Source organism: Pollicipes pollicipes, unplaced genomic scaffold (assembly GCF_011947565.3).
Source record: "Pollicipes pollicipes isolate AB1234 unplaced genomic scaffold, Ppol_2.1 Scaffold_1600;HRSCAF=1878_pilon_pilon_pilon, whole genome shotgun sequence".
NCBI lineage: Eukaryota > Metazoa > Arthropoda > Thecostraca > Pollicipedomorpha > Pollicipedidae > Pollicipes > Pollicipes pollicipes.
Window position 1 is genome coordinate 5,393,875 of NW_023595962.1, and position 16,022 is coordinate 5,409,896.

The window sequence follows — 16,022 nt, forward strand, 5'->3', positions numbered from 1 at the left end:
CCAGCCCTTGACCGGGAACAGTAATGTGCCCCAAACTTTCCACCCAAGGGACACCTTGCCCGAAAAGAAATGCGAGACCTCATAAGTGCTGAACAGAGCGAATAAAAACGAGTTCAAAGGGGGAGAAGGCCATCCCATGGTTGCCAAAAAACGTCCATTCTTTTGCGGAATTGGCTTGCGAAACAAATTCCATCACAAGGTTTAAGCATATGCCCCCGCAATCTCAAGAGCAAGGACTGCGACGGCCTGGGTTGCAGCTTCCGTAAACCGAACGTCGTCGGCCACTGCAAGTGTAACTTAGGCGGCGGCGTCGTGAGCGCGAGGACCGCCGTCGTGAAATAATGGTTCCGAATGTCTTTCAAAGCTAATTTATCCCGGTTAAAGACTTGCCTGGGCGTATCTTGTCTTTGCAACTTTGAAGCCGCTTTCCGGAAAAAATAAACAGCTACAGCAACAGGAAAAGCAGAGAGCCTGCATTTGCTCTCTCAGTGTCACAAGATTCCAGCACCACTTCGCGGTGCTGAAAAGGCCAATCGGTTATTATGATCGATCTAATTTTGCTGTTTGTTGGAATTTACGAGCGCGCCCACTGCGGTAGTAATTTGGCGCCCATAACGAATTTTGTTCTACCCATCCAATGAGCCGCATAAATGGTCCCAAAGTTGATGTATCTAAAAATTGCAAGGGTGAAATGCATGCCCGGACTGCCTTCTAAATGTTATATTCGCATCCTGGAGCGTTCAAAGGTTCTTCTTCCAGACTCGTCATCATTTACATCCAGGCGCTGGCTACAGTTGTGTTAGCCGCCGGGCCGACACCGCGCGCCCTATGGAGACTGTAACGCCTAGCGTCAAGCCTTTTGTTTCTGTTCAAAACTACGTCACATAATTTGCATCACTAGCCGATTCTGCTGGAATATTGAGCATTTCCAGGCCAACATGGCTTGGCCCTGTAAATGGTTGGCCCATTTCGATCCTGAATTTACATTCGCAGAGTCCCTAATATGTCTATGGAATCCATGTACAAATTCGGAGAAAGTGCCTGACATTAAAAGAAGTTCACTGGAATATTGCAAAGTGGAGAGTGCCGGCGATTCATTTCGTGCAGTCGCTTAAAGCACTTCTTCAGTTTATAAACTTTAAAGTTCAAGCGGAATTGATCTCGCGGTAGCTTCTGGTTTCCATCCCAGTTCATGAAGGCCAAATTCTTTAAAAAAAAACATCATAGACAATGTGCCTTTATTTAGAAATGGGCCATTTTCGGCGATTTTAAGGGGGCCTTCCACTTTCACGGAGCTCCTTGCGAACCCTGCGCCCTCCCCTGCCAAGGCTCAGGCTGCGCGCCTGCTAGAAGTTATTCGACTTAAGTTTTCGAAACACCGTGGACACTTTCCAAAACTTCTAAGATGATCGATCTTTTCTGATTCATCTCAGTCCCTACCCGTCATTTGTCAAAAAAGAAAAGAATCGGATGCCGTCATCGCCCTCATCTGCATTGGTATGAAGATTGTCCGGTAAGAATGAAGGCCTGATACGAATTTGCCAGGTAAAACTGGTAACAAAAGCATGCCAGCTTTGTCCATACCTTCCGCCCATCTACGCTTCCACCACTCAGCGTGCTCCGTTGCACCGAAAAGTCTATGATACGGGCTGGAAGCACGGTATTTTGATCCTACGTTAACGTCATCAAGCGACTTGCTAGCACCCTAGGCGAGTTGCCACGTGACGTCACTGGGAGCGACTACGTCCCTGTCTTATCACGGACGCTGAAAAGGTGACTCCAGTTCCGGTTGTCGGAAGCCTCGTGCAGTCGAATCCTGGTCTTCCAAAAGCTGAGTCATGTCCGGATTTCAACCGAATATTCTACCGCACGACACATTTTCGTGAATGTAAAGCAATAATCAGTTGGAAATGCGAGCATACGTCGCGTTGTTTTTACAATGAGTGTTATGTGTGTGTGTGGGGCGGGGAGGCACATCTCAACCATTTGCACTGAGAACCAAGTTAACCGCACACAATTTCTCGCGTGCGGTGAGGTTACATTGCATGTTTCCAATGTTCTCACCTTAACGTGCCGACCAAGAGTTTGTAATTGTCAACATTCAGCCGCGTACATATCAACGCACGCCACAAATTTGGTAAGATGGGGAGGAGGGGAGCACATCACATGCCCCCCCCCCCCCGGTGATGTCTCTGTGCGCACACCCCTGAATTTGCCGTTAATATTTTATAAATTTGCACAGACCTTCACAGATTCGTCGCCGACCACCAGACGAGGTCCCAGACGACGGACAGTCAAGCACCGACAGGGTGACCCGACGGCCGAAGCTCTCGATGCCTGCCCGCGCCGTGCCCGAGCCGCCACGTTATCAACACGCCTACACGGCGCACCGTATCGTGGTCCTGTTTATTCGAGTCATGCATCGCAGCGTCGGACACTCAGCCTCAGACGCCGCGCCGGCCGTCAGACAGTGAACACGAGAAACGGGGACGGCGGCGGGGCGCCGCGCCGCGCCGCCGCGAGCTGACCCGTAACTACAGCCGTCCTCAACACCGTGTTAGATTTCAGAAGACAAGCAACGAAAGAATATCACCCTGCAATCACCGTATATGCTAATTTAGGCGTAAACAAGATGCTCACAAGTCTAGACCGCAGACTTGGCGGGCGTCATAAAATATCTAGATGCCAATCTCCGGCCAGCTCTCGCGGCCCGACTTTATCTGAACACCTCCAGCTGCGGAGATGCCGGTATAAAAATAACGGGCGCCGCCAGCTTTGCCAGGCAACAGCCAGAACACGGGTCAACCAAGTATACACAGGAGGGGCAATTTTCCTAATATTATCGAGCGGCATCGACCGTGGGCGTGCGCACGTGAGTCGCGGGTGGCGGCCTCGCTGGCCACGGGCGTCCCGGGCCGTCGCGTAGCTCCTCGCCAAGACCCGCGCAGGCACGGCCCGCATGCCACGAGCGCCGCCTAGCGGGCGCCGTCGAACGTCAGCTTCCGCGGCCTCCGACAGGTGGCAGCAGCGTGGCGGAATGTGTCCGGCGGCGGTATCAGTCGATGTACTGCGCCAGCCAGCGGAAGCCCTCGCCGTAGCCCTGGCGCTTGAGCACGGAGCACATGAAGAGCTCCAGGGGACGGCCGGGCAGGTCGCTCCGCGGGATCTTCATCTGTCGGCGCCCGGGGTCAGGTCAGGTCAGGCTGGAGCGGGCACCGCCAGCCTCCTGCTTGTGTCCCGACCGTGTCATAAGGCCGGGTGCCATCAAATTCTGAGGTCACATGAGACTCTGGCGCCTCAAAGCAACATCCCTGTCCGCATCTGTTCGGGCACTGCTGACGCACAACACATTGATCCTCGTGCGACCTCTTGACCTCTCATCTCTCACCTTGACCTCTTGACCTCTCTTGGGCCCATCCTTTCCACGCGCAGCCCCCCTCCTGATTCATGAGTACAACTACTCGCCCCTTTTCTGCCCCACTCCCCGACCCCTTCACGCGCGTGAAACCCGCTGAACCCACGTCGAACACCCTTGACCTTCCACATTACATTCAGCATAGGTCGGCTTGCGGGCGTCGCCAACCGGCCCTCTGTAATACGTCTGAAACCCGCCATGCCTGCGCACTGCCCCCCCCCCTCCCCTCCCACCCCTTCTGGCTCCGGCAATGACCTCCCAGCCACTCCTCCCTGGCCCGGCTGACCCGGTCCTGCACCTCTGCCCTCCCATCCACGCCTCCGTGACCCGGCTGAAGCCGGCCCTGACCCGGCTGACCTTGCCCGTGGTCTGGCCGTACAGGCCCAGCACGTTGCGAAGCTCGTCCTCGGAGGCGGCCGCCGGCTTGTCGATCTTGTTGCCGAGGATCAGCACCGGGCAGTTGCTCAGCTGCTCGTCTGTCAGCAGCGAGTCCAGCTCCACCTGCAGCGGGCCGACGCCAAGTGTAAAACCCGCTGCACTTCGTTTTGTTTGGCAAAAGTACGTAAGCATCGCTCTGAATCACACAATCGCAGTCACTTGGGCGTCATGACACCGAGGTAATTAGTGTCATGCCAAGAACGCAAAAAAATGCGATACATTTAGTGCGTGTGAACAATTCATAATGCAGCCCTTCAACTCTCGTTGACTCGTACCTTCCTTTCACCGCGCCGTACATTCTTCTCACGGACGCGTGCCTATCCCTCGTCCAGCCGTACCTTCCCCTCGTCGAGCCGCACATACCCCTCACCCAGCCGTACCTTCCCCTCGTCCAGCCGTACCTTTCCCTTGTTCAACCGCACCTCCCCTCACCGAGCAGTACCATCCCCTCGCCGAGCCGCACCTTCCTCTCACCGAGACGTACCTTACTCTCGCTGAGCCGCTGCCGGTCGCTGGCGTCGACGAGGAAGACGATGGAGTCGACGGCCGGGAAGTAGTCCTTCCAAACGCGGCGCGCCTGGTGATGGCCGCCCAGGTCGAACGTGGTGAAGCGCATGTTACCGATCGAGAGCTCCTCAGATGCTGTGGGCGAAAGCCAAGGCCAACAGGGGTCAGTCAGGCAGGTACCGGTCAGCAAAGGTCAGAGTTCAGGGTCAGGGGCAGCAGAGGTCGGAGTTCACGGTCAGGGTCAGCAGAGGTCGGAGTTCACGGTCAGGGGCAGCAGAGGTCGGAGTTCACGGTCAGGGGCAGCAGAGGTCGGAGTTCACGGTCAGGGTCAGCAGAGGTCGGAGTTCAGGGTCAGGGGCAGCAGAGGTCGGAGTTCACGGTCAGGACAAACAGAAGTCAGAGGTCAGCAGAGGTCAGGGTCGCAGGGCAGTTGAGGTCAGGGTCAGAGATCAGCACGGGTCAGGGTCGGAGGTCATAGCTCAGGACCAGGCATCAGGGTCATCAAAGGTGGAAAGGGCCGGATCAGCTCAGTGCAGTAGTTGCCATAACGCTCAGCGCTGACGGCGGTAAGAGCCTAAAAGATGCAAGGTGGTAATAATTCTGCCATCCCCCACTTGCTCGGGTAGACAAGTGACATCTGGGACCCAAAACCTTTCACTCGCTCTGCACACCATCATGTTTGATCAACATTTGCTCGCCCAAGTACTTCGAAGATCGCTGCACGCTGCAGAGACGTGACACGAAAGTGAAACACCTATCGTTGAGCTGCATCAGAGTTGACAGCGCTCACACGAACAGCCATGTGACATGCGACTGTGATATCACATGACATGTGACATGCGACATGCGAACAGCCAGGCGACTGACATGTGACATATGGGGTGTCTAAAAAATGTCGGTACAACTACGAACTTAAAATGACCGACCTTCACGATACCCCAGTTTTGTTGAAAAAAATAAGCAAAATTCGAAAACGAAGAGGTGCTGGTTTATAAACACCTTAAGCACATCTTAAGAATACCTCAATGATTACTTGATGTGCAATTATTGCTTCATAATGTGCTTTCAGTAGCATCCCCTGTCATCTTGACGGGCGGCCTTCTTACGTTTAAGAATTCGTCATTCCGAGAAATTCGAAGCTTAAGAGCTTTTTCAGATAAAAGAAAATTACAAAGTTTCATCGCCAACTTACGGCATCAAACCAAACAAGACCAAACCTGGTGACGAGGAAGGCTGGGAAAGTTCGCCGACACACGCTCAGGAATGCTGCGAAAGTTCGCCGACACACGCTCATCAAATATGGGCACGGACAACACCTCTGCAGGTCCGCGAAACCTCGGTAACGGATCAGTTTGCAGGTCTGCGAAGCCCCGGTCACGGATCGATCTGCAGGTCTGCGAAGCCCCGGTCACGGATCGGTCTGCGGGTCTGCGAAGCCCCGGTCACGGATCGATCTGCAGGTCTGCGAAGCCCCGGTCACGGATCGGTCTGCAGGTCTGCGAAACCCCGGTCATGGATCGGTCTGCAGGTCTGCGAAGCCCCGGTCACGAATCGGTCTGCAGGCCTGCGAAGCCCCGGTCACGGATCGGCGCCGAATATTTCTTCGATGGGAATCGCGATCTCCACGACGACCGACGACAGCGCTAACCTTCACGCGTTTAGCTCCAGCTTCAATTGGTCCCGAACAGTTACGTCGGAATGAAGGACAATGCGTGCCACCTTTCTACACGGCCCGTGCGGACCCGCACAAAGAGGTCTCGGGCGTTTGACGTGGTGGGGATGGGGGGGCCCAGACCGGCCGCGTCTCGAGCGAGTCGGGACAAGTCATCCTCAGGATAGTCCCAGACAAGGTGGTCGGTGCGAAGACTGGGCACGTCCAGGTCCTCATTTCCCGGATCTCTCCCTAGAGCGTCTGACCCTGACCCTAAAGGGTCTGAACCTGACCCTAGAGTGCCTGGCCCTGACCCCAGAGTCTGACCCTGACCATATATATATATATATATATATATATATATATATATATATATATATATATATATATATACAGCATCTGACACTGGCCCCAGAGCGTTTGACACTGCCCCTAGTGTCTGACCCTGACCCTAGAGCGTCTGCCCTTGACCCTAGAGCGTCCGACCACGACCCTAGAACGTCTGCTCCTGACTCTAGAGTGTCTGACCTTGACCCTAGAACGTCTGACCCTGTCCCGATAGAGTTTGGCCAACCACAGAGCGTCTGACCTTGACCCTAGAACGTCTGACCATGACCCTAGAGCGTCTGACCTCGACCCTAAGGCGTCTGACCCTAACCCTAGAGCGTCTCGCACTAGGGTCAGGCGAAGCACAAAGCCTACGAAGGCAACACATGCAGCCTCGGCCGGCCTATGTAACCACGGCACTGGAAAGCTAGTGGGATCAGTTTCACTTTAGACAGGTCGCACGATACATTCCGTTGGTTTCACCGCTTTGCGGTGCGATGGAGGGCTCGAAATGAACCAGGTACAAACGCGGGTGCAAAGCCCCAATCTCAGAAAACTCCTGGGATGCTGTTCAAGACCAAATTGCCACATGTGATGCGTCAATAGTATCTCCCAAATGTCCTCTCCGTCATAAGTGAGCTTGTTTGGTTCAAGTTCCTGTTCATATCTAACCATAACGTGTGGTAATAGTCTTCAACGTTTCCCAGACGCCCTGCATGTTGCGTTAGCAACAGAAACACTAGGTTTATGCGCGAGCACTACCACACTCAAACCCCAGTTGTACATACCACTTGCGTTGAACAAAGTCGGCGCACAGAACTCAATGGTGTATATCCAGGCGCTACTGGAATGCCCACTGCATGTATCCAGGCGCTACTGGAATGCCTACTGCATGTTTGTTGTCATTGATAGGTGTTTTAGGCCACGCCGACCGCATCGGTCGTTTTGCACCCAGCCACACTGCATCAGGCTTACGGGCATGATGACGATGCCGATGATGACAATTTGAAATTTCAACAGCGTATCTGCTGCTGTGGCCATTTCGCGCTGCGACGATACGCCAACGGATCACGGCCAAACAGGGCGCCAACCACAAATCACCATGGACCGGACATTTCACGTTAGCCCGCTGGTCTGCTGGTCAGCTGGTCTGCTGGCTGCGAAACTGCCAGCTCACTAGCGTACCCAGTCCGCACTGGAGTCACACCAGCCGGAAAAGCTGCTCACTCACTGCGTCAACAACAGGCCCGACTGCTCACTGGGAGCCGTGGCTGCCTGGAGCAAGCCGCCGCCTCACTGGGAGGCACCGCGACTGGCCGACTCACTGGGGTGGAGCGTGGGCACGTGCTGTGCCATCCGGTCGTCCTTCAGCATGTGCAGCAGCGTCGTCTTGCCGGCGTTGTCCAGGCCCAGGAAGAGCAGCTTGCCCGACTTCTTGTACAGGCCTGCGTCGGGGGCAGACCAACGTTAGCAGCCGGCGGCCGACCACGCCGCCGGCTGCCAGCTCAGCAGTTGGCGGTTCAGCTGGCGGCTCAGCTGGCGGCTCGGCAGCTGACAGCTGAGTCGGTGAAAAACAACGCGTACCTAACCAACTTGTTTCCAAACGCGCAACCGTAAACGGCTAAGCTGGGATTAGCATGCTTAAAAACGATCGTCGCGCCTGACAAAATGCCAGCTCCAGTCCAAAGACGGTAGATGGGTGAAGATGTATCAGTCTGAGCTCAAAAAAATTTACTGCACTGGCCATGGCTTGGTGTCGCATCTCCAGCCTAAACAGCACACTTTGTCGATCCGAACATTGGCCAGGAGTGCACGCGTTTAAGCTGATCATCGCTGAACGTCGGAGCCGTGGCTGACCGACACCCCAAGTTCGTCGGGGGAATGGTTACGGTGGTCGGGCCAAAGAGACCCCTCCCTCTGAACGTCGGAGCCGTGGCTGACCGACACCTCAAGTTCGTCAGGGGAATGGCTACGGTGGTCGGGCCAAAGGGGCCCCTCCCTCTGGAGGTTGAACTCGGTCCGGAGTACAAGATCGCACTGCCTGAACCACAGGAATGACCATCGTAGTACTGACATGACGTGACATATGGCTGCATGTGACATATCCTGACAATGACAAAATATACATATTATGTATATACGTGACATATCCTGACATTGCTGCATGACAGCAATGTCAGGTGGAGAAAGCAGTACATTGTTCGTCACGTTGACAAGCGAATTCATCGCACCCTCAGCACGCGCCATTTACAATCACGGTAAATTTTTTATAATAATAAAACATATAATATAAACATAATATATATATATATATATATATAACAAAAATAAAAATATAATAACAAAAAATAAAAATTACAGTGGTAAACTTAACAGCCACTATAAGACAACAGTCCATGTCCACATAGTCCGTGTGCCGTGAAAGCATGTCTCGTATTGCATCATTGCTTTACGATATAGCATGACATAATACGAATGGTTCCGGGAAAAAACCTCCACAAAACACGAGTTCTTTTCAGATGCTTCTCACAGCAAATTCTGTTGCAATCCACCAAACATTAACTCGGCGCTCATGCTGGACTGAATGGATGAGTGAATGAACGGGCACATCGCCTGCCAATAACTTTTCCTGTTTATAATCGTCGCGATGCAAGACTTCTTACCTAGGTAGCCCAGGACACCAGTAAACCAGTCCCATAGAAACATGATGATGTGGATGTGAGGGTGCAGCTGAAACAGAGGCACATTGTTAATGGGTTAATACGCGAGTGCAGGGAGAAAACACGCCATTCAAACATCCCGAAAACGTTTTCTTACCATCCATTCGTGTGTCTAGCCATCAAACTGAGCTAGTGGGATAAACAAGTAAAAGAGACATGTGATAAAGCGTTTTACTGTATTAATTTGATCCCCACATTGCGGCTCTCTCTATTTTTGAGTCATTGCATGCCAGCCCCCCCCCAAAAAAAGCACATTGAGCTTATCATAGGCCTCTCCCCTCCAATGTGGAGAAGTCTATTACTCAATAGCCCCTGGTTGCGTTAATAATTGTACAAAAAGTGGAGCAATAGTGCAGTAGCTATTGTGCGTCTGGCAAGCCAGAAGCACGGGGCTCGATTCTCCGCGGTGCCCGCCCTCCATGCCAGGGCGAGAAGCAGGCTGGCAGGCGACGCCATACAGCCTCAGTAGCTGAGGGCATCGTAAAACCTAAATACCACCTGCATGATTATCAGATTTGGCGTCAGGCCGGCTACCACAATTCCGCAAAAACACCTCACCGATCGAGCGGCTGTAGCTGAACCACCTGGCGGTGATCGATTCCAGGCACACCTGGCTCGGCACGCGGAGGAGCCGCCGGCCAACTTAGCACGCGGCCGCTGAGCTTGCGCCAGCAGGCTTTCAGAGTTCCGCCGCGTCCTGACTGAACATACCAGGTCGCAGAGCCACGAGAGCACGCAAATTATCCCGCGAGACTCATGGGCTTTACGACGTGGTATATATATATATATATATATATATATATATATATATATATATATATATATATACATGTAAATATATGCATATATTGTCATCGTTCGACTCCAGTGATGATTTTGACACCCAAATCTTCCGTCGGTTGAATTCCATTTTTGTCTCTTTGGAAGCAGCCTATCCACACTGTGAGGCCGTATCAAACGAGGATATAAACGAGCCATTCGAGAACAAGCAATTTCCACTTCGAATGGTAGCCGATAGTACAACTCCGCAGGGCCTCCTAGAATGTTATGGCAGCACTTGACAGTGGCAGACACCTGCCTACCAACATTAGGGTTGCATTCCATAATGGCACCGAGATCCTTCACGGCAGCTGAAGGTTTCATTCATAACGGCCCGAAACGCACCCAAGCACTCGTCCCGCCGGAGCCGAAGATATTTCATGAGGTGTCTTCGAGGATTAATTTGCGGACGATATCGTGTCAATCAGTCCGGTATGCTTTAAAAAGCAGCGTCACGCTCAGGGTTTATGGGACAAAACCTAAGATACACACCATATCTGTACCCACACCACCAACATATCCACACCTATTCGCCACTAGTCTTCATCAGTTAAAAAAGGCAAGTTCGCCGTAGTCATCACTGGATAAATTGTAAATGACACACTGTTCAAAACGGTGAAATTTGGGCATTTTCTCATCTGCCAGCCACGGGATGCTTGCGTGTTTCTCCTGCCTCACAAATACTAGAAGCGCACTTTTTTGTATCTTTCATCACTTTCTGTGAGTTCTCAGCGCGCTATCGTTCTGTAACCATGGCATATCAGGCCGCGCGCATTTGCTGGTCGCTTCATCATTAAACCAGCTGAGCACCGCACTCCGCGCTGCGTCCGCTCTCATGCCAAGGTCGCCAACAATGGTCAGAGTATCCGGGCAAACAACTGAGCGTGAATAACCGGGGAAAAACGGGCGTCGTTGGCATACACGATGAGCTGACCACGGTGAACAAAAGGAGGCGGGTCAGCAGGAAACAGCAAAAACAGTACCGGCCCCAAAATGCTGCCCTGAACTACACCGCGGGCGATCGAGGTGAAATGTCCTCAAGCCCGCCCCGGAACCAGCGGCCACGAGCAACGCCCAGTCTCTCCTAAAGTCCGAAATGTTGCACACTGTCAAAGGCTTTAGGGGCAGCCGTTGTCGTGAGTGTCGTAACAAGGCATCGGTCCACGTCGTGCGTGTCGTAACAAGGCCTCGGCCCACGTCGTGAGTGTCGTAACATGCCTCGGTCCACGTCGTGAGTGTCGTAACAAGGCCTCGGTCCACGCTTCCGGTCAGCAAGTTGACAGAGCAAACCTCCCTAGACCTTTCCCAACAGCTCGCGTCATATAAGAAAGGATAGCACGTCTATGGAGCTATGTCAACAAGTTTAAACTGATGGGCCAAATGTTCAAAACAAAATTTGTCCTGTATGAGCCATTTTCCCATTGGCACAAACACAGTTCATTTAAAACCTTCGAGGACATGATGATGCTCTGGAACCTTTCAGAACAAAAGCAGTACCTCGATCAGCGAATAACCCTGGGCTTTGGGAGACGCCACCACAATACCATGTGGATTTTCTGAAAATGATCAACGTTTACGCCTCTGCAACTAATGGGAAAGCACTCGTTTATCCCGATAGTGGCTCTTACACATTTTTCTTGGAACCCCATATCATCATATATGTTCAGGAAGACTCAATGGTAAAAAGTACACTGAATCTAAAATATGGCACTTTTCATGGCACCTCTACAACAATTTGTAGATTTACACCCTTTAGAACCACATTTCACATTTTGCCAAGGACCTCACAAGACCTCACGGATTTTGCTAAGGCAAAAAAGCTTGTAACTTTGAGCCTTCTGGCCCATCAAACATGTGATTTCTTACATCTTACTGCTCAGCACAAGAAGGCAAAAACAAAAAGCTTAGCATGTGCATAATATTTTCCACCAGTCCATCATTTTTATTGGTAAATCATTGGTTGCTAAGGTTGTGAAAGCAGCTGCATGCTGGAGTGGGCTGTGATTTATGACAGCAATTAAAATAAATATGATGCATATAAATAAGTGTGGCACGATCAGTTGCTTGGCTCCCCTTCATACTATGAATTCCCCCACAATTTTGTGACGCACCATAATGCACCTTGTGGTTTCTCTAACCTGTGCCAGAGTCCCATGAGCTGCCCAACTCAAAGGGTTTGAGCCCAAACATTTCTAAAAGCTGTCCAAAGCATGGTTTCTTGCTCCAGCCCTAGCCCAACCCAGCCCCATGATTAGCATGCCAGATGGCTTCTTCCACTCTCTTACAACAAGCATTCAATGAGCTCTGTCCCCCTCTCCACACCCTTCTTTGGAAAATTCTGGCTGCTGCATTGCTGCCAGACCAAAAACATACTTACCCAGAACATGTCTGGCATAGCAGTATTCCAACAATTTCAGATAAAGTAACAACACAATCCTGCCTTAAGATTCAGATCAGTCCCAAGACCTAAGTTTGGTGCATTGTCATCACCAATTATATGATGCTTCTGATGCTTCTGTTTGACAAAATTTGTGTGCAGCTAAGGTAATTGCAAGCAAAAATATCTGGGAAACTGAAGTTTCAGGCAAAAGCAATTAACAACTTAGCACATTTATCTAAGTCGCATTTTCAAACATGCATAATCCATGTTCACTGTGCCAACACCATGTCAGCATCTGGTGGAGCAGATGGATTTTTTTCAGACTGGCCCTATACAAGTGATAGCAGTGACATGACATAAGCAGAATACACAACACAAGCAGGCAGAGACCAGGGCATTCCAATTTTGGCACAGTCCAAACATGCTAGAAAAATGCCCAGCATTTGTGGCATAGCCTCCAGCAGCTCAACGCCTAGTTTTTGCTACTCAGCATGACAACAATAAAATCCTTCCTGACCAGAACACGGTGCAGGAATTTTGATGCATGCCTTGCCTATGAATAAGCATACCCATAACAGCTGTAATATCACATTACACGATTTTGACTCATGGAGATAAGTATACATAAAATTCGTACGAATGGGAAGGCGAACTACGCAGCTACCTGGCAAACTTGGGAAACGTCTTAATGCGTCTTCTTTGCGATTTTCCAGGCACAAAATCAGTAAAGCTCACACACCCATGTAAGACAGGGAAGAATCAAGTGCCAACAGGCACGTAATTCTCACAACAAATAAGTACAATGCAGAATAACACAGCACCAACCGTACCCTCAATGCAAATCTGCCAGTTTTCTACACCACAAAGGGTCTTCGTCAGCAATTGAAGTCGTCAACCGTGATAGCGTCTATTTCTTTCTCTACACAGTTGGCACGTTCATTTGTGGCGCGGAGAAGACATGAAAGTCTTGACCAGTATTTTATTACTAGGTTCGCTTGATGAGCACTCATCTATGTAATATGCAATTCACACGAAATGATGTAAGCTCTGACTATAACAGTTACGGCCATGTTATATTTCCCCACATTTTCGGCATGGAACATTGGCATGCGTGCGTGATGGCTTTGCAGGATTCAGAAGCCAGCAATAGGGTTGAAACGAACAGCTCTAGGTACGACTGCAAGCCGGGTAATACATAGTGCGCGAAAAATAAAAACGTCAGCGGTGCTGTACGGAATGGAGATTAACATCAAATAAGATTATACCTAAGTAAGCAATGCATTTTATGCAATGTCTTCTCGACATATTCAACGCGTAATTCCATGCGTACAATGCAGTAGAACAAAGGCAAGGATAAGTGCTCAAGAAAAAGTTTTCATTAATTTCTCAAGTTATATTGTGAAGCACTTATGCCACACATTACTCGTTACCCAAACCATAATGCCGTGTATAAAAAGAGACGATTATAAGCCTTTTCTGTTGAATTATAGTACAGTTAAATTGGCAGGCATACGTTTTGGTAGGAAACGTCTCACACCCATATGCATGACTTTTTGCAGCATAAGTAGTGTCACGCAGAAGAGCTATTGATGTAGCACTCCTGGTGGTATAAGTTTTTGACATAGCACTACTGGCGTAACAACCTAGCAGACACGTGATTTGTTTGAACCGAGTTTTAAGGAAATATCATTCTGGGTCAGGTCGCCGAATTGTGGGATCAGAAGTATACTCCACTATGGTTTGTCTTCCATTCTGCAATTCGTAGTTTTCTCTGTTTCGAAGTGCTTTATTGCAATTCATAAATTGGTTTGACTACCTGCCAGTTGGTCTCAGTCTCACCATATGAGGTCACCGCAGTTCATCATCACAGGTCATATAATTAGACGTCATTAACACCATTCAAGGTCAACTTATGGGCGTCCAAAAAGGAAGCGGTTCATTCCGTCATTTGCAATAAATGGGAGAGCAGAGTGACTACATGCCAAAACCAATGCCCGTCAGATGCTGCTAACCCGCAAGAATAAAAACAATAATGTCCGGCTAGTTGACCGGAATTTTGAATGGCATGACCTTGGCCTGACTTGACCACGGCCTTTCCTAACAGCATGTTATAATTTTGAGGCCCGAGAGAGCGTTTCACTAAAATGTGCCTTTGACCTAGCCTACCGGGACCCTTGGTTGGTGCCACCTAATTTAATTCATGACACGTGTCACCTTGTCCCACAAGCATCAGAGCCAAACGTGTCACCTTACCCCACAAGCATCAAAGACAAACGTGTCATCTTGTCCCAGAAGAATCAGAGCCAAACGTGTCATCTCGTCCCACAAGAATCAGAGCCAAACGTGTCACCTTGTCCCACAAGCATCAGGGTCAAACGTGTCACCTTGTCACACAAGACTCAGAGCCAAACGTGCCACCTTGTCCCACAAGCATCAGAGCCAAACGTGTCACCTTGTCCCACAAGCATCAGAGCCAAACGTGTCATCTTGTCCCAGAAGAACCAGAGCCAAACGTGTCATCTCGTACTACAAGAATAGGAGCCAAACGCAGCAATCCCTTATGCCCCACTCATGAGTCATGACCTATGATTGGTAAAAAAGAGCTACTGATCCACCAAAGGTCACTTGCTGCTATGTTTGATAAAACTAATCTAAAGCTGGAGTATCAGAATGGATAATTTACACAAGCAGTTTGGTGCCATTTGCCGCTCAACTGAAGCAAACTAATAATTTTTATTAGCTGTGATGTTCTGTGCCGCGAAAGTGCTGCAAGCTCTTTGCTGGCTGGTGTTCAAAGATGCGAGCCATAACACCATTTTGCATCTGGCTGAGAATGCATCCCTATTAAGGTGAATACAAGTGAAATTAAACGTTGGTCTTCAAACGCACACAACGAAGCGATGTAACTCATTCTGGAAAGGCGTCTTTAATCCAGCTTTAAATGGCAGCTGGAAAGCGATTTATAGCGAACCAATGCAAAAACACGCTTTGAAAGTGCATGCGCTTACATTTAACAAGCGATTGATAGCGAATGACAACATACTCAATCAAAGAAGTGTAGTCGGTGCACCGTTTGCATTTCTAGTTTGATTTAGTGCTCGCTTCTCGTTTGTTGAGTCACTTAGCTTGCGATTATCTTGAGGTCTAATTTAGCGTCAGTCAATCCATGCTATTTTGGTATTCATTTTGCATGGCTAATTTTAGCCTCTGTTCTGTCTGTTTCCGCTCTGTTTAGTTCTAGGTCTAGTCTGTCCATTTCCGAGATTCGTTGCTTCCCTGTCAGCGTCCACGAGGAGTTGAAGCGCGGTGTTGGCGATGGGCGGTCATCAAATATAGTGCACCTAAAACCTCGGTGTCTTCGACGTGGCGGCCGTCTACAACTGGTGGCAGCGGTGGGATGGATGGCCCACGTCGCAACTACTACCGCGTCGACGAGGTTTTCGCGCTCATTCGCCTGCCCGGTGACGCCTGCCTTATCTGGGGTCGCTGAGCGCGCCTCTGCGACCGCCCGCGGCCACTCGCCCGCCGGCCGGCCGAGTGACCTCCGGCCAGGTCGGTCTGGTGCGTGCTTCCTGCGCGGGACGCCGCGCTGCGTCTGAGCGGACGGCCGGTCCGACTCTGCCGTGCGCAGCAGCGGGAGTAGCTGTGACTGATGGCTGCCAGGTGATACCGGGCTGCTGGCGACACTGTCTGGGTACCTGCGCTGCTGCAATGGTCGGTTAGGTACCTAGTCTTGCTTCGTCTTTTTTGGACTGAATTGCTTTC

The 16,022-nt window shown here is 50.6% G+C and overlaps 1 protein-coding gene across 2 annotated transcripts; it reads right to left on the reverse strand.

The window, feature by feature from the left end:
- Positions 1 to 2,382: 2,382 nt before the first annotated feature.
- On the reverse strand, positions 2,383 to 13,159 carry Sar1 (Secretion-associated Ras-related 1). 2 transcript variants are annotated; one of them, XM_037213326.1, is made up of 6 exons: positions 13,088 to 13,159; positions 9,002 to 9,068; positions 7,664 to 7,783; positions 4,338 to 4,495; positions 3,773 to 3,916; positions 2,383 to 3,172 (listed from the first exon to the last, which is right to left on the reverse strand). In XM_037213326.1, the coding sequence occupies exons 2-6, from the start codon at positions 9,042 to 9,044 to the stop codon at positions 3,056 to 3,058; spliced, it is 582 nt and encodes a 193-aa protein (XP_037069221.1). In that variant the 5' UTR covers positions 9,045 to 9,068; positions 13,088 to 13,159; the 3' UTR covers positions 2,383 to 3,055. The 2 variants fall into 2 exon arrangements, with proteins under 2 accessions (XP_037069221.1, XP_037069228.1); XM_037213333.1 differs by lacking the exon at positions 13,088 to 13,159 and adding an exon at positions 12,922 to 13,069.
- Between the last annotated feature and the right edge of the window lie 2,863 nt (positions 13,160 to 16,022).